The 17,614-nt window shown below is 46.8% G+C and overlaps 2 protein-coding genes across 2 annotated transcripts; both read left to right on the forward strand.

Moving 5' to 3' along the window:
- Nucleotides 316–2,890, forward strand: LOC110432752. The gene is made up of 3 exons (XM_021453555.1): nt 316–1,065; nt 1,162–2,352; nt 2,822–2,890. Exons 1-3 carry the CDS (start codon nt 316–318, stop codon nt 2,888–2,890), a joined length of 2,010 nt encoding a protein of 669 aa, XP_021309230.1.
- On the forward strand, nt 8,512–10,466 carry LOC8083250 (zinc-finger homeodomain protein 1). The gene has a single exon (XM_002460322.2). The coding sequence runs from the start codon at nt 9,041–9,043 to the stop codon at nt 9,947–9,949; it is 909 nt and encodes a 302-aa protein (XP_002460367.1). The 5' UTR covers nt 8,512–9,040; the 3' UTR covers nt 9,950–10,466.

The raw sequence follows: 17,614 nt of genomic DNA on the forward strand, positions 1-17,614 counted from the left end.
TGGTTCAGCCAAGGCAAGCAGGTAGCCTCTTTGGACTTCTGAATCCGACGAATTGATGTTGGGCTTCAGGCAATGGCACTAATTTTGGTTTCAATTACTCTAATTCGTAGGCAAAGTCAGATGAATTTGGATCTGGTTGTTAGGGTTATGTCTTTTTTGAGTTTGCCTGATGAGGGACCAAAATCACACCAAATGGGCAGAACCTTGCCTACTGTATCTGTTGACATGCATAGCTTCAACCTTTTGCAACTAATTGATTTCATAGCTAAGCACTATCTGTGGGGTACAAGACAGCACATAACTTTGTGGCGTGCAATGGAGGATATTTTTAGTGCAGATTGTACTGAGATTAGAACTGATGAGCAGGTGCTTGAGTGGTTTATTTTCAGTGGAGGTTCTATCGAGATTAAAAGTGATGAGCAGTTGCTTGAGTGGTTTGAACTGAATAAAGAGAAGGGAAAGGTGTACATTACTGCCCAGATTAATGATTTTGAGGGTCCTTTGCAGTTTTCTCCTACAAAACGTAGATGCCATCCTTCTGTGAGGAATAGAGTGCCCACCTATGAGACACAAACTGCTAAACGACCCACATCCACCAAAAAGGGAGCCACCAAAAACAAGAAATCCACAAGTGTAGGAGTTGAGGAGGGTGTAGGAGTTGAGGAGGGAGTAGGAGTTGAGGAGGACATACATTCTGACACTGATTCACTTGTGGCAGCAAGTGATAGTAGCTATGACAGTGACTTGGCTGCATCCTCTGATTCTGATGATGATTGCTCTGACCCTGAGTTTAACCCCAAAGGTGAAGTTGTTGATGATGAAGATGAATATGACCCTCCACCACTTGGTTATGATGTTGATAACCCGAACATTGATGTAAATGTGGTGTTTCCAGACACGGATCAGTGCAAGGCTGCAGTTACACAATGGTGTGTTTTGAATGATCATGCTTTCAAGCTTAAGCAAAAGGACACGACCAGATTTAGAGCCATATGCAAGAGGGCAAAGCAGGGTTGTTTGTGGCAGTTTTTTGCATCTATAAGTAAAAAATACATTGGCTGCAAGGTAATTTCCTTGCTGTTTTTTCCTAATAATATGGTTTTTTCCTTGCTGTTTTGTGTAGCAATGTACTAATTAATACGATGGTTTATACCCTTCCAGGTTAAGACTAGTGGTCCAGCACATACTTGTGGTTCATTCAACAATTGTGGTCAAACTATGGCCTCCAATAAATGGGTGGCTGAAAGAATTGTTGATTTGTTACGGGAAGACCCTGACATAAAACCAAAGGAGTTGGAAAAGAGGCTCAATAAGAGGTACTCGATACAAATTCCATATGATAGAGTTTTCAGAGGAAAGGAAAGGGCAATGGACATCATATATGGGAAGTGGGATGATAGTTATAACTTGCTGCCAACTTACAAAGCTGAGCTTCTAAGAGTAGTACCTGACAGCATAGTTGACATTGACACTGAAAAAGATGAGAAAGACGATGTGTGTTTTAGGAGGTTCTTTGTTGCTCTTAAACCATGCATCGATGGGTTTTTGCTAGGATGTAGGCCTTACATTGCCATGGATGCCACACACTTGACTGGAAGGGCGAGGGGTCAGCTAGCAGCAGCTTTTGCAGTGGATGGTCAGAACAACCTATTTCCAGTGGCTTATGGTGTGATTGAGACTGAGTCTGTTGAAAGCTGGACTTGGTTTGTGAAAAAATTGAAGAAGGCTATTGGTACTCCTACAGGCTTGGTCATTAGTACCGATGCAGGCAAAGGAATTGAGACGGCTGTAGATGATGTGTATCCAGGAGTAGAACATAGAGAATGTATGAGGCACTTGTGGAAGAACATGAAAAAGAATGGGTATGGTGATGAGCTCTATGGTAAGAATATGTGGGCAGCAGCCAAGACCTTCATGGAAGACAAATTCAAGTACTTCATGAAGAACATAGAGGAGAAGGATCCTAGTGCAACATCCTGGTTGGATGAGCACCACCCATATATATGGAGTAGAAGCCTGTTTGGAGAAGAATGCAAGGTAGATTACATCAACAATAACCTCTCTGAAAGCTTTAATAGTTGGGTGTCCCACACCAAGGATTTTCAGATTGTGGATATGCATGACAAAATAAGACAAATGATCATTGAGAAATTTGTTTTGAGAGCCAAGATTGCTGCAAAAATGTCAGGCACAATCATTCCAAGTGTGATCCATGCTCTAAATGCTAAATCCAAGAGTATCAAGGGCCATGATGTATTGATATGTGGGGCTGGAAAAGCTGAAGTTACTGTGAACAGATTCAGGTACGCAGTCAACTTAGGCCAAAAAACATGTTCTTGTAAGGCTTGGCAAGTAAGTGGACAGCCATGCACCCATGCTTTAGCTTACATTTCTAAGATTAGTAGAGAGGTACGAATGGAGGACTTTGTGCATGAATACTTCTCTGTTGATCGGTTTAAAAAGGCATATGAATGTTCTTTCAATCCAATGACATCCAAAGACAATTGGCCACATGTTAATTTGCCTTATAAAATCAATAAGCCAAAACTAAGAAGGAAGCCAGGAAGACCAAGAACCTCTAGAGTCAAGTCCTTTGATGAGGCTGCCACTAGTAAGAAAAGGAAACCATGTCCTGAATGTGGAGAACTAGGCCATATAGCCAAGTACTGCCAAGGAGGCCTAACTGCTAGTCAAAAGAGGAACCGTGCATCTTCTCAGAATGAATCATCTTCACAAGCATCAATGTGAGTCATGCTGATTTCTGTTTCTTTTCTATTCATTATTCTTGTTTACTGAAGCTTTTTTCTCCATTCATGTGAAGTGCAAGGGGAAGGGGAAGGGGAAGGGGAAGGGGAAGGGGAAGAGGAAGAAGTGCAAGTGCAGCACCTGAGAGTGAGAGTGAAATAGAAGGGGCTGCAACAAGAGGAAGAGGAAGAGGAAGAAGTGCAAGTGCAGCACCTGAGAGTGAGAGTGGAATAGAAGGGGCTGCAACAAGAGGAAGAGGAAGAGGAAGAGGAAGAGGAAGAGGAAGAAGTGCAAGTGGACGACCTAGAAGTGGAGTACAAGGGGCTGGAACACGAGGAAGAGGAGGGAGGCTGGCTGCATTGTTAGGAATAGTGTGACAATTAACTTGTAATATCTCACTATTAGTGCTTTTGTTGGACTTATGATGATAGAAGCCTTTTGTTGGACTTATGTTGGATGATGGGTAGCTTTTGTTGGATTTATATTGGATGGTAGATGACTGTGTTATATGGATATATTTGGTACTCATATCTATCTATATTTGCTTGTTGTGTGGAATTATATATAACAAGTTGTGTAATGTTGCTGCCAAATTTTTTTTTTTAAAAAAAACAGGGGTAAAATCACAATGCATACAAGAAAAGTAGGGGTATTTTTGCAAGGGCAAAGTTGTCCTAAAAAGGCAAAGTTAACACCGTTACTGCCTGATAACAGAGTAGGGGTAAACTGGAGCTTCGTTTTTACAAAACAAGGGTAAAAACACAAGATCGCGAAAAACGAGGGTAGAATCACAATTAGCTATCTCAGGAAGGGTATAAACACAATAGCCCCTATATATATATATATAATCCTTCTGTCAAATAGAAAGCCTCGATAAGTCGCTATAGAATTCGTGCTAGTCTAGCAATATTTGTATCTCCAACTAATTTATTATGAAAATAAGTTCAACTATTTATATAAAGATACAACTTATTTAACATGAATACAGAATACTAATATTTTCTTATATATCCCGTCAAAGTTAAAATAATTAACCTCACTGGAGGTGAGAATGCTACTTGTCTAAGATAGAGAGTACTCCCTTCGTCCTTAAAGAAATAGAAGTTTTATTTTATTGGACTTTAAATAATTCTAAATTTATTATAAAAATATGTTCCATATTAATCTAGTGACATTTATTATGTACATAAAAATATTAATATTTTTTTTTGTAAATATTTGGTAAAACTAAGGATTGTACTGTATTCAATCCATCTCAAACTATAAGACGTTAACATTAAGTTTGACCAGTTATAGTTTGTGCAAAATATCACTTCTTTTATTTTGGCTTGGTTTATTAATAGAAGTTTATAAAAATGATTTAAAATTAATTATGTTCCGTATAAATATTTTTGGTAAGACAAGTGATGAAACTGAGGGGCAAAAAACTTGGGAGTATTTATTTACTATTTTATTTATTTAACTAATTGCACGGAGGGAGTATTAATCACACAGAACCCTCCGTCTACTTGCCTGCACAGATGCACAGACGTGTTGCAAACAACAGGATGAAGGATCGGTAAAATATCAGGTGACACAGACACAGTGGGCCCGTCCTTACCAACAAATACGGCCAAGACGGCATGGCGCGGCCTGGCCTCTTGTTCCTCCTCCTGGCAGTGGCAGGTGCATCATGTGACGAGCTGACGGCCGCCTGCTCTGCTCTGCGCTGCGCCCCCAGTGCACGCCCAGAGCCTGACAGAGGGCAGAGGCCAGAGCCGTGAATCTGCAGAAGCAGAACAGGGCACGGCACCACGCACGCACCGGCCGTTCGCCCGGCCCGGCACCCGTCCAAACCGCCAGCTTTTAATTTCCTTGCGTTCGTTCGTTCGTCCCCTGCTCGGCTGTTCCCCTGTTCGCTTCGCTCAGCAGCTCCGGCCTCCGGGTCCGGCGGCCGGGCCACCCCGCCCCGCCCCGGCCGATGGAGCTTTCCATGCATGAAGGCATGCCGGCGCAGGCGGCAGGCGAGGCGGCAGCGGCGAGCGAGCACACCGTCTGCGCGCAGTTCGAATATTACGAGAGTCCGCGCCAATGGTATGTGCCGCGCTTTTGTTCCCTTCCGCGCTTGTCCCCCCCTGCCCACCTGGGAGACTGACGCATGCATGCAATGCAATGCAAACGCATGGAAATGGCCGGGGCTCTGCATGCTCTGGTCTGCTGCGCGCTGCATGCTTGCCTCCGTCCGTCCGTCTCTCCATGCATGCATGCACCATTCCGTCCCTTGTCGCATGGCATGCAATGCAGAACGTGACCCGTCTTTTCAAGGCTCTGCATGGCCAGCGGTGCGGCTGCATGCACAAGCAGCTGGCCATGCATGCGTGGAGGAGTGTGCGTTTGTGATCCTGTTCGCGGCCGGCCCGGCCAGCCGTGCGTGGGAGGGGAGAGATAGTTCCTGTGGTCCTGAGTCCTGACCGGTCGATCTAGATTTCGTTTTGCGTACTACACAAGTGCTGTAGATATCGATGGATCATGGAGATCATGGCACACCAAATAAGGGGCCAAGGGGGCCGAGCTAGCAAAAACAATACGCGTACGTGACGACGGACGACATGCTGCTACACAGTACACACGCCGGCTGCAGGCCACCGCTACATACACACAGGCCCACGTACGTACGTATCGGACGGGATCCGATCCCCGGCGGTGCCGGATCCCGAACTCCCACGGAAAGCAACCGGCGGCTCCACGCCACGCACCACACCACCGCTCTCGGTCGATGGAGATTGGAGAGCTAGTGACCGACGGCAGCCGGATCGACCGGGCCGGGGAAGGATTAGCAGCCTGTGGCGCTTAAGCTCTGACCCGCTCCCTACTTATCACACCCAGATAAGGCCCCCCCTACGCCAATACAAGGCCGTAAGTAATTCCGCTCCGCCCGCGATCGCCCAGATGCCCATCGTCGCCTTTCTCCATCCATTCCCCCCCCCCCCCCCCCCTTTCGCCGGAATTAACGCGTTGTGCTGGACGTATCGTCTTTGATGCTTGCTGCCGTTTCCAGAAACGGTCGCACAGTGACGTTCGCCGGTTCATAAGTGGCGAGAGATGCCGCGCATGCAGGGCCCGAGCGCGCAGGCCTAAACACGTGTGTTCCGGCCGTGAACCACCTGGCCAAGGCCGCCGCTGGCCGCGAGACGGAGCCACCGAGGGCCCCCATAGCTAGGTAGCTATCCTTGGAGGTCGCCGAGCGTGACATGCGCCACCCAGGAGGCATGGGACAAACGGCCGGGCCGCTGGATTGTTAGACGACGACGGCCAGGCGATTAGCTAGGGCGGCGCGCGACGACGACGCAGCGGGGATTGTAGACCGTCCGTCCGATCCTCTGGCCTGGTTTCGCTTCGCCACGCCAACATGCATGGATGGTCCACCACGTAGTGTACATGTCACAAGACTTGGCTAGGCGGCTACGCAAGACGTTGTTCAGACGGGAACGGGAGCGGGACCGCATTGATGGCGTGCGTGGTAGCGGTTGTGATCCGAGAGGGTTTGCGTCACCCGGGCCGCCCCCGCCGCACGGGGGACCAGATGGATGGATCCGCGAATATGCACTGCACGTACTACTAGTAGTAGGGTGGTCGTGTGTGTAGCTGCTAGAGAGGAGTACTAGTAGCCCATCTGTTGCCATTTCCGATGCCCTCCGACGATCCCCTTGGCGCGACGGGGACCGTGAAAAAAAAAAACAATCTGAAAGAGGTTGCACGGTCGCGTGGTCGGTTTTATTTCTTCGTCATTTCCAGTCATTCCCCTTGCTGGAGAGTTGACCCTGACGTGGATCTTTTTGTTTCATTCATGTTACACCTAGGCCTTGTTTAGTTCAAACCAAAATTGAAAAAGTTTTAAAGATTCTCTGTCACATCAAATTTTACGGCGAATGCATAAAACACTAAATATAGACGAAAAAAAACTAATTATACAGTTTGTATATAAATCACGAGACGAATCTTTTGACCTTAGTTAAATATATGATTAAATAATATTTGTCACAAATAAACGAAAATACTATAATAGATCTATAATTTACGTCTAAACAAGGCCCTAATGAAAAACATGCATGACAGGCAGGTACCTCCGACTACTACTTCGTACTGTACTCCACGATCTAGTAGCTGGTAGAGCTTTAGCAAGTTCTGTCTTGCTCAGCTCCCTCCATCCTAAATAGATAATCATACAGTACTTTCTTACTTCAATATAACATTTGGAAGTAGGATTCAAAGCTTATATCCAAAAATATTTGACTTTCTCAATTACGAATTATAGCTTTTTACCGATATACTTTTCCCTTCTTTATCTCTATACCTTGAGGGGTATTTTAGTCTTTTGCCTTTTGCCTCCTACATTGGAGGTTTTGAAACATGATTAAATAATGGGACAGAGGAAATACACTGTAACTCTATTATATCAAAAATATTTTTTTATCTATTTTACCAAAAATAAACTAAAATTGACTAATGTGGCCAGTATTTTTAGCACCATCAACTATGGCTTCTTGTATTATATATAGCAAGAGAGTCGTAGCTGGACCCCAAGTCATAACAAAAAAAAGGCCCTCTAAATTAGCACGATATAGGGTGTAGGGTAAATGAAAAAGAGTATATATTTTTGCTAAGCTATAAAGACTTCTGTTGGCGACTATTCCATTTTAGTATCTGAAACTACTCGTTCAGTCCTAAAATTAATAAACATCTAGTATTTAAAAATTGTCCCATAATAGGTTCACTTTTAGACAAGCTAGTTTTAGTAGACTTTATCACTTTTTTATTTCCAAAGTGCAATCATTATATGCTTTAACACCTTTTCATATGGGGTATAGTATATATATAATTTATTTAGTAGCATTGACATTTCCACACAAGTCTAAAAGTGCATTTGTTTTTGCAAGAATGTGTGTCCAGCATATACATGCTAAACATGTACTCCGTACTATCTATACCGTTCAAATGTGCTTTGACATTCATGCTATTGCACACTTCCTAATGCTTCACCCTCTCTTCTCACTTTTTTTACTACTGATTTGGAATCGTATGTGTTGTTGAATGGTTTGGATAATGCCTGCCGAACATGTGCACACAATTTTTTTTATGGACCAGAGTAGGTTTGACTACTGTTTTTATACATGAATTTGATATTTATTTTCAAACTGAAGAAGTACCTTTGACTGTCGTTTTTTATGCATGAATTTTAATACTCGTACTAAACAAAAAACTTCTGACATGGTGTCACATGTCCCACAGTGCGATGCTGTGGAAAAGACTAAGGCATGCTGTTTACATCACTTCAACTGGCGATCAACGACCTGATGCTGTGTCTACAAGCAGCTAGATTTGATTTGATTTTATCATAGAGAGCACCAGCGCAATCATCATATCGCATGAATCGTAGATAATGAAAAGCGCTTAGCTATCTAGTTGGGAATCGATACCCACTTACCAAACGGAAAAGGCACTCCCAAATTTGTACTGTGATGACGCAATCTGAAAACAGCTCCGGTTTAACGTTGCCACACCTAGTACGTACATATATAGACGATTAATAGACAACAGCGTTCCATATGTAGTTTGCAGGTCAAGTATGTACATGATCAAGAGTTGAAGACACCGTACTAGAGCATGTGAATTTGACCACCGCAAATGTCTTTGTTAAGACAAAGAAGTTGCCACACACATATAGATTCGATCAAAAAAGGTGCGAGAAAAGAAAGACCGGGTGTCACGATCACATTATTCTAAACCGCAATTTAAAAGGCGTTGGAGGCTTGGAGCCAAAACCACTTGAAAAGAGCAGCCCGGAGAGCGACAGGCATAGCGCCCAAAGACATGAGCGTGAGCGCGACCGGCCGGCGGCGACGCGGAAGAACGAACGGGGATCCAAGCGGTGATCGAACGCCGGGGCCGCCCGGGTGAGAGAAACCCAGCAGTTACTGTTGTTAGCTACACTACACCGTCGCCAACGCCAAGGCGGCGGCAGCAGCAGCAGCAGCAGCAGCACTAGCAGCTACGGGCCGCAGCGGCTTTGCAGTTGCAGCCTTGCTGCTTGCGGCACAGCGGCGCGTCAAAACTGGCAGCCAGACGGTGTCCACACTCTCTCTTATCTCTTCATCCCGCTCTTAACCTTGCTAAGCCCCCTCTTAGCTTTGCCCTGCCATCCATAACTCCGAGAAGAGAATCACACTACACACAGGCCAGGCCGCCAGGCGAAAGATACACCTGCCGCCGCCCGGCCGGCTCGTGGTCGTGCGGCAAGCTGATCGACGGCGGCCGCATGGACTTCGACGACCACGACGATGGCGACGAGGAGATGGCGCCGATGCCGGTGAGCTCCAGCTACGAGGCCCCGCCTCTGGCAGTGGCAGCTGGCGGGTTTGCTGGCGGCGTGGCGGCGGCGCCCAAGCCGCCCGTCGGTGAGCCCGGCGGCGGCCGCGCCAGCAAGGCCCCGAGCGGCCTCGGCCTTGGCGGCCTCCACGGCGCCGGCGGCGGGAGGTACCGCGAGTGCCTCAAGAACCACGCGGTCGGCATCGGGGGCCACGCCGTGGACGGGTGCGGCGAGTTCATGCCCGCGGGCGAGGAAGGCACGCTGGACGCGCTCCGCTGCGCCGCGTGCAACTGCCACCGCAACTTCCACCGCAAGGAGTCCCCCGCCGCCGCCGAGGGCTCGCCCATCTCCTCCGCCGCGCTGGTCGCCTACGGCGGCACGCCGCACCAGCACCACCACTTCTCCCCGTACTACCGCACCCCGGCCGGCGCCGGATACTTCCACCACCACCACCACCAGCAGCCGCCGCCGCTCCATCACATGGCGCACACGCCACGGCCGCTGGCGCTGCCGTCCACGTCCCCACACAGCGGGCGCGACGACGGCGACGACCTGTCCGGGATGCCCATGTCGGCGATGGGGCCGCTGACGCTGAGCGGCATGTCCCTCGGCGGCAGCGGCGGCGCCGGGCCCTCCGGCGGCTCGGGCGGGTCCGGGTCTGGCAAGAAGCGGTTCCGCACCAAGTTCACCCAGGAGCAGAAGGACAAGATGCTGGCGTTCGCGGAGCGCGTCGGGTGGCGCATCCAGAAGCACGACGAGGCCGCCGTGCAGCAGTTCTGCGACGAGGTCGGCGTCAAGCGCCACGTGCTCAAGGTGTGGATGCACAACAACAAGCACACCCTCGGCAAGAAGCCGTAGCCCGTAGCTAGCAGCATCCACCGTCGAACGCATGTAGTACTACGTACCAGGACGGAAGAAAAGCCACACGATCGAGCGCGCGGTGGATCGATCGCAGATCGATCGACGGTGGCCGTGGCCATCCTCTCCGTCTCCGGTAGGTAGTAGTACCTGCATCAACTTCTTTGTTAGCAATAGCCAAGCATTCGGCTCCGGCGCCTTCTTCGTGGCGGCGTAGGTTAGTTGCAGTAACTCGATCGTAGCGAGCTGCTGCTCCATGGATCATCTTCTTGGCTTTATTAGGCGGTTCTTTTATTTCTCATTTTATTTAACCGTACTTGCTGGTGTTGTTTATTAGTTCCTGCGGCATGGCCATTTGCCGGTTTGGTTGCTTCTTGGAGTAGAGTATTCTTCTTCAATCAACGGGAAGGAAATGTACTTTTGCGATGCGCAGCCGATCGATCCATGGATGTTCTGCCGGCGAACAAGTGTATCGAGATTTGGGGATTGGGGTTGCATGGATTCTGTTATTCTACAACTGTGTGTGTATGTCGTGCTCGTGCTCCTGCTACTCCTATATTTTTTGTGGTTGGGGCCTGCTCGCCCGGATCAGCTATTCAGCTGATGATAATTTCGCTCATGGTTCGGTTCCTAGTTTGATGCTGCATGCCGCGCCTAAAGAAGGTAGGAGTACATAGGTCACTGTTCCATTCTCTATACTCTTTCCTTGCTTTGTCTTCTCCTCGAGCTCGTTGGCACGTACTAGTCCTCCATTGCTTGTTCTTGCTCAAGCCATGGAGCCATGGGTGTGCGTGTGTGATCTGCTCGCAACTTGCTCTATATATCACACTATAGAGGTGGAAGTTACTTTTACCATGGGCTGCAGTGGAGCGTAAATTAGGCCCGGTTTAGTTCGTAAAAATTTTTAAGATTCTTCGTCACATTGAATCTTTGTTCGCATGTATGAAGCATTAAATATAGATAAAAATAAAAACTAATTGTACAGTTTTACCTGTAATTTATGAGATGAATCTTTTGAGCCTAGTTACTTTATGATTGAACAATGTTTGTTAAATAAAAACGAAAGTGCTACAGTAGCCAAAAACCAAAGTTTTTGCCAACTAAACAAGTTTGGTTTGTCTTGTTATAATTTATCATTCAAATGTCTAGACATGTGTATAAAGTATTAAATATAAGTTATTTATAAAACTAAAAATACAGCGAGAGAGTAATTGGTGAGGTGAATATTTTGAGCCACTCATGATATCGAATGTTTAAACACATACATGAAGTACTAAATATAAACTATGATCTTGTTTAGATATGAAAAAATTTTGAATTTCGCTATCCAATTATAGACTAACTAGGGTCAAAAGATTCGTCTCGCGATTTACGGTTAAACCGTGTGATTAGTTTTTGTTTTCGTTTATATTTAATGCTTCGTGCATGTGCCGCAAGATTCGATTTCACAGGAAATTTTGAAAACTTTTTAGATTTCGAGGTAAACTAAACAAGGCCTATTTATAAAATTAAATAAACACATACATGAAGTACTAAATATAAACTATTTATAAAATTAAAAATATGAATAGAGTAATTTGTGAGATGAATTTTTTAAATCTAACTAGTTTATATAACATTGAGTATAATTTTAGTTTTATAAATAGTCTATATTTAATATTCTGTATATAAATCTATATATTTAATGTGATGACAGTTAAAATTTAACTCCCTAAACCAACCAGAGCCTACTGCCCATGGTAAAGTCTCTCATTTTTACTTTGATCGATGCATCATGCATGTACAAGATGCACTGTGTACTGTACGCATGATGATGTGTTCTTCGCTTGTCTTTTTGGCCTCTTCATCAATGCACTTGCAACGGGTGCGCGCGCGCGAGAGATGTAGAGAGGTCCATCCGCATTAATAACTCATCACCCCCGTTTCGCGAGGCTTGTTAAGGTTGTCTGTCGTGACACGAAGGCCGAAGGTGACGACGGCATGGGAGCGCAGCGCAGCTGCCGCAGCTGCTAGCGCATGCATGTCATCCCGCCAGCGCCCAGGCCGTGGCACTGCCTGCGCCATCTCCGTTCGTGGCGCTTGGTGACAATTGCCGTAGCACTCCACGCGCGACCACGCCACGCCAGGCTTCCTGTGGCCTTTCCTCGCCCGGGCCTTCAATTCTCCTACACGTACGCATTCATGGCGGCTCGTCGTCGTGGACTTGCACGGCCCGGGCGACCTCTCCCAGCTCACCGCATTTATGGCAGCTTCGCCGGAGTAGTGGACTCTGTCTGTCGCGCACCGAGCTTTTGGTTTTGGACGCTGCAAGAAAGGAAGACGACGACGACCGCCGTACCGAGAGAGAGAGAGAGAGAGAGAGAGAGAGAGAGAGAGAGAGAGAGAGAGAGAGAGAGAGGGGCAGCCTTGCCAGTCGAAGAAGCCGGCCGGGACCGAAAGGAGTGCCCCAAGACGCCGCCAATAGTTCGCGACCTTTGCTTTGCTTTTGGTTTTGGACGCTGCGCTGCGCAGCGTGCCATTGCTCGCATGCCCGTGAGCGAGGAAAGAAGAGTCGGAAATGCAGCGGCCTTTCTTCCTTCCTCGGGCCGGCCACCCTTCCTCTCCTGGGTCGAGTACTCGATTCCCTCTTCGTCTACCTCGCTCCGCCTTTGCTACCGCGCTTTCGGCACCTGCATGCATCTGCGTTCCAGCTGTGGCCGGTGGAAGCCAACTCCGACGGCTCGTCGGCCGTACGGTACGAGCACAGGTGGTAGCTAGTAGTAGGCTCCTGGGTTAGGCTAGGCTAGGCTAGGCGTGGGCGGTGGCAGGGAGAATCTGACGACGGGGTCGCAGTGTTTTTTGTTCAATCCACCGCAGAGGCGCAGCAGAACTGACGCCCACTTGGCAGGGGCTGACAGGTGGGGACCCGGACACCGCGTGTCCACCTGGCGCCACGAAAGCGTGCGGTGGCGCATGCATGCAGGATGGCAGGTGCAACGCGCAGGCCGGCCGGCACCCGGCAGGGAGAATGCAACCCACAGCATGCATGCATGCTCTCGCTCGGACATCCCTGGTCAGTCTAGCTGGGCGGGCTGCCGAGCGTAAATGGTTCTCGACTCGACCATTGTTGGTCAGTGGTCACTGCCCGCTAGTAGATCTGGTCCAACCGTGTCCGAGTTTGCAGCTTGTGGCGTGCATGGCTGCTTCAGCGTATGCGGTACAGTGTACAGTACGAGACGTTCACTGGTACTAGTATTTTTTGTGAACCCAAATGATGTGGTCCTTGAAACACCTTTGGTTTATGAGACTGATATGGCATTGTTCAGGTTTTCAAAAACGCAACGCCGCCGCAGGCTGCCTCGCGTTTTCTGAATCTACGTACGTCGTATGCTCCATGCATGTCCTCAGAGCAGACGACAAGCGGAGTTTTGGACATACACGTCCCGGCTTTCAGTAAACAATCGCAAGAATTTGCATGGACGATTTAAACTAGTGGGCCAGGTGTACGTACACTGCTAACACTGTGCGATACAGTAGATCATGCAAACTGATGTGCAAATTTGTCATGCAAACTCTCTCATTGACATCGCGCTCCCGCCTCCCTTTCGGTCTGTCCCCACCTCCATCTGCATGCACCTCTTTTATCCAATCCCTGCTTTGCCCTAGCTGGAGTAAAATGCACGGGCAGTCTCCTTACTTTATTCTAAAATGTTATTTAGGGCCTTGTTTAGTTCACCCTAAAAACCAAAAACTTTTCAAGATTCCCCGTCACATCGAATCTTGTGCCACATGCATGAAATATTAAATATAGACGAAAACAAAAACAATTTACACAGTTTAGCTGTAAATCACGAGACGAATCTTTTGATCCTAGTTAGTCTATAATTAGATAATATTTGTCACAAACAAACGAAAGTGCTATAGTACCGAAAACTTTTCACTTTTCGGAACTAAACAAGGCCTAGGTCTCGAAACTCTCAAAATATATCTTCAACTATTTGAACAAGTCTTAAGCTCTCAAAACATCATTATTTTAGGTTCACGATTTTGTCATACGATATGTCATCCAAATCTAAACAAACCCTCACCCGCTCTGCGTGTTGTGTCACGCCCAAGCCCCAAGCTACCGTGGATTCTCCATCTCTTAGAGGGTGTTTGGTTAGGGTTGGTAAAGTTTAATAGGTACTGTAGTATTTTCAATTTATTTGACAATTAGTGTCCAATCATGAACTAATTAGGCTCAAAAGATTTGTCTCTCAAATTACTCTCTAACTGTGTTTTTAGTTTTATAAATAGTCTATATTTAGTACTCCATACATGTGTCTAAATATTCGATGTGACGAACAGTAAACTTTAACAAACGTAACCAGACAGGGCCTTAGGTATTGATCTCGATTAGTGGGTCCCTGATGAGCATAGATCCCATATGTTGTCCTATGGCGCTCTATCTCTATGCCCCCTTCCTAGTTCTTCTCGTCGCCCACTTCTATCCAATGTAGTTGCGGATCACTACTATAATGTTTAGTTCCTACCCTAGTCAAGGATTAAGGTATAGATCTCACAACTTCTTATTCTAGGGATCTTGCCTCTGAGTGGAGGAGTGGCTTGTACCACCACCAGATTTATGGGGTATCATAGAAATCAATTGTAACCATGTTCATGATCAATGAATGAAGCTCCAGCTATTCTCAAAAAAAGAAAAGAAGATCTTGACACTAAGGCCAGTCTCAGTGGGGGTTTCAACAGGATGTCATGCACATTTATTAGAGCACTACGTCAGCAAAACTGCACTTTTTGCATGAAACGAAGAAGAGAGAGAAGGAAGTAGTTTCACCATGGTGAAACCCCGCGGGCGTTGTTTCCCACGCGGTGAAACGGGATGAAATCCCCACTGAGGGCTAAATCGTTTCACCATCTTGCATGTAATCCAATCATTTTGCAGTAATTAAATGTTTTGCCCAGCCTAGGAAACGTCAAGGTGAAACTTATGCATTGTAGAGGTTGTTTCATTATTCGTTTCATTGATGCCCTGTCAGCGAATTTGTTTTGGAAACAGTGCATTGAAACGGGCCACTGAGACTGTCCTAACTCCTAAGTGTGTTGTGTTGACAATGTATCGCGATGAGTTGATGGGGTTGGTCGCATGCACTCTTCCCTAGTGACCTCCTACCATAGCTCAACTAGGGTATTCACATCGTCGACTTGAGAGAAAGCATTGAGATGGAGTGCCAAAGACTAACATGTAGGCACTATCCTCTCGTGAGACCAACTGGTTAAGGTTTGAGCCATGTGTCAAGGCCATTTAGACCTGGATGACACCATACTGCAAGTTTGGGGACCTTATAAAACTCAAACAAATACGATGACCTAGAAATGGCATTATAAGAGTTGTTTGGACCTAAATGACACCCCATGACAAGCTCAATGATCTAAAAGCGCATTTTAAAACATAGGATTCAGGTATTGATGCATATGTAAAACCGAGGATAAGAGACATAGAAATTTTATTGAAGATGCTATTTGGATGAATGATAGGAAAAATTAACATAGGAAATGAACCTCAAACCTAAACAAAGAGAGCAACTATGAGCCTAGAGTGGATTCTTTTTTTTTTGGGGGGGGTGGGGGGTGGGGGTGGGGGTACTTTCATCAGAAAAATGATAGCCAAGAATAGTTCCCTATGTTAATAACTAATTCTATAGGAATTAATGGAATCCCCTATGATTTTCTTTTTTTTTTGCCGTTTCTCATGCGATTCAGATTCAAAGGTGGCCTTGTGTTGCGATGGTGCACCCAGGCCTTAGGGTAAACCTTTTATGGACGGGTTAATGGATCAGTAGTGCGTCCACTTTCAATGTAAACTTTTTGCAGGAGCTCGCGGCAACCAACAGAGCAATGCAGCAGGGCCCCAGCAACATCTCACGCCTCAGACCTGATCAGAAAGTAGAAACTGCGTGCAGGTCATTTCTTCCCCCAAATTACTGGTAAACCCCATGCATTGATCCCACACCTACACGGCTACACACACCCCCGCCAGTCGGCGCAACAGACCTAATGCAAGCCTGTGATCAGATCTCAGGGCATGCCATGTCGTCTGATCTGCTTGCAGCACTGATAGGTGATAGCCATGGCAGTCTCCATCCATGGGCTCACCGCACGCAGCGGCCAGCTACGTACCTCGTCCCATGAGGCATGAGACACGTAGGACCGATCTGCATGGAGATGGCAGTGGCTCGACGAATTGCAGCCGAGGCCGCATTGCTCGCTCGCTGTTCCGCCCGCGTGGCAACAAGCGTGTGCATGTGCATGTGCATGTGCATGTGCGTGTGTGTGCCCTGCCCACAAGGCTAACAAGACCGTTCCTCGCAAACGATCTAAAAAAGGTTAGCAGAGGCAGCGACCGCGCGTGACGTGACGTGACCAAGGAAGGATTAGCTAATAGTAGCTGTAAATCGCCACTGTTACGCCGTCGCCTCCCTCCCTGTGCTTGACACTGACTCGACAGGATTAGCTTGGGGGTCTGCCGGTCTGGTCAAAGACGCTGTTTCCGGCAGGGCCCACCAGCAGGGTCACAGTGCGGGAACAAACAGTAGGTCAGGCACGCACGCACTCGCTCGGACGTTGGCACTTTTGTGCATGCAGGTCGCCAGGCACTGCAACACAGCATGGACGCATGCACACTCATTCGACCGTGCTGTGGCACGAAAGCTCGGTTCGGACGAACTGTGGAACCTTTTGATTCGACGGCCGATCCGGTGCCGACTCTTTGAATCTTTGACCGTGGCCGACCACGGCTGTGCTGCGATGTATAATGTGGTCAATGTGGAAGGAAGAGGTATAATCAAGTCAACCCTTTTGAGAAAGATGGTCAACTGATGATGGTGCGGTTGGCTGGTGTCATGCTACTCCTATATTGCTAGGCCTTGTTTAGTTCCCAAAAATTTTGCAAAAATTTTTAGATTTCCCGTCACATCGAATCTTTAAACTTATGTATGGAGTATTAAATATAGATGAAAATAAAAACTAATTACACAATTTGGTCGAAATTGACGAGCCGAATCTTTTGAGCCTAGTTAGTCTATAATTGGACAATATTTGTCAAATATAAATGAAAGTGCTACTATTCTTATTTTACAAAATTTTTTGAAAGTAAACAAGTCCCTAGGGCATACTATATGCTGATGCGCGTGCACCTCTTCCCCTGATGCTCTGAGTTTGAGGTGTCTCGTCATAGGCCCTACAAACCAGTAGCAGGCGTGTCGTCAGGTGTTATGACTGAACCATTCCCCAGAAAGATGGATCGGGTCATCTCTGATTGCTGTTGGTGCGCTTCTGTGATGCGAGGTGGATTAGTGGCAGTAACATCGAGATGGTTTGCACTCTAATTTACCCTGATACTGTATAAATCAAAATTGATTCTGAAGTGCGGCTAAACAAACTCTAAGTGATATTTAGATTTCATCGTCTAGACTTGTTTACGGATAGATTTATAGTGTCTCTATTGATTGCCGTGGATTTTATTGGAAGGTGTTAATGGTTAATTTAGTTCTTCCTTCTCTAATCCACCCGTTTTTTCTTTTAATTAATCTTATCATCCAAGACACCAAATTGTTAAGACCAGTCTTAGTGATGAGTTTTATAATGTTATTTTTAAAACTGCTATGTCATAAATAAATAAATAAATAA

The sequence above is a fragment of the Sorghum bicolor genome, chromosome 2, assembly GCF_000003195.3.
Source record: "Sorghum bicolor cultivar BTx623 chromosome 2, Sorghum_bicolor_NCBIv3, whole genome shotgun sequence".
Classification (NCBI taxonomy): Eukaryota; Viridiplantae; Streptophyta; class Magnoliopsida; order Poales; family Poaceae; genus Sorghum; species Sorghum bicolor.

Bases quoted from the DNA above. Each gene is read 5' to 3' on its own strand.
- LOC110432752 (XM_021453555.1), top strand. From the start codon at position 316: ATGGAGGATATTTTTAGTGCAGATTGTACTGAGATTAGAACTGATGAG. The intron at 1,066-1,161 runs GTAATTTCCTTG...ATACCCTTCCAG, and splicing joins AAAAATACATTGGCTGCAAG to GTTAAGACTAGTGGTCCAGC. The intron at 2,353-2,821 runs GTAAGTGGACAG...ATTCATGTGAAG, and splicing joins GTTCTTGTAAGGCTTGGCAA to TGCAAGGGGAAGGGGAAGGG.
- LOC8083250 (XM_002460322.2), top strand. From the start codon at position 9,041: ATGGACTTCGACGACCACGACGATGGCGACGAGGAGATGGCGCCGATG.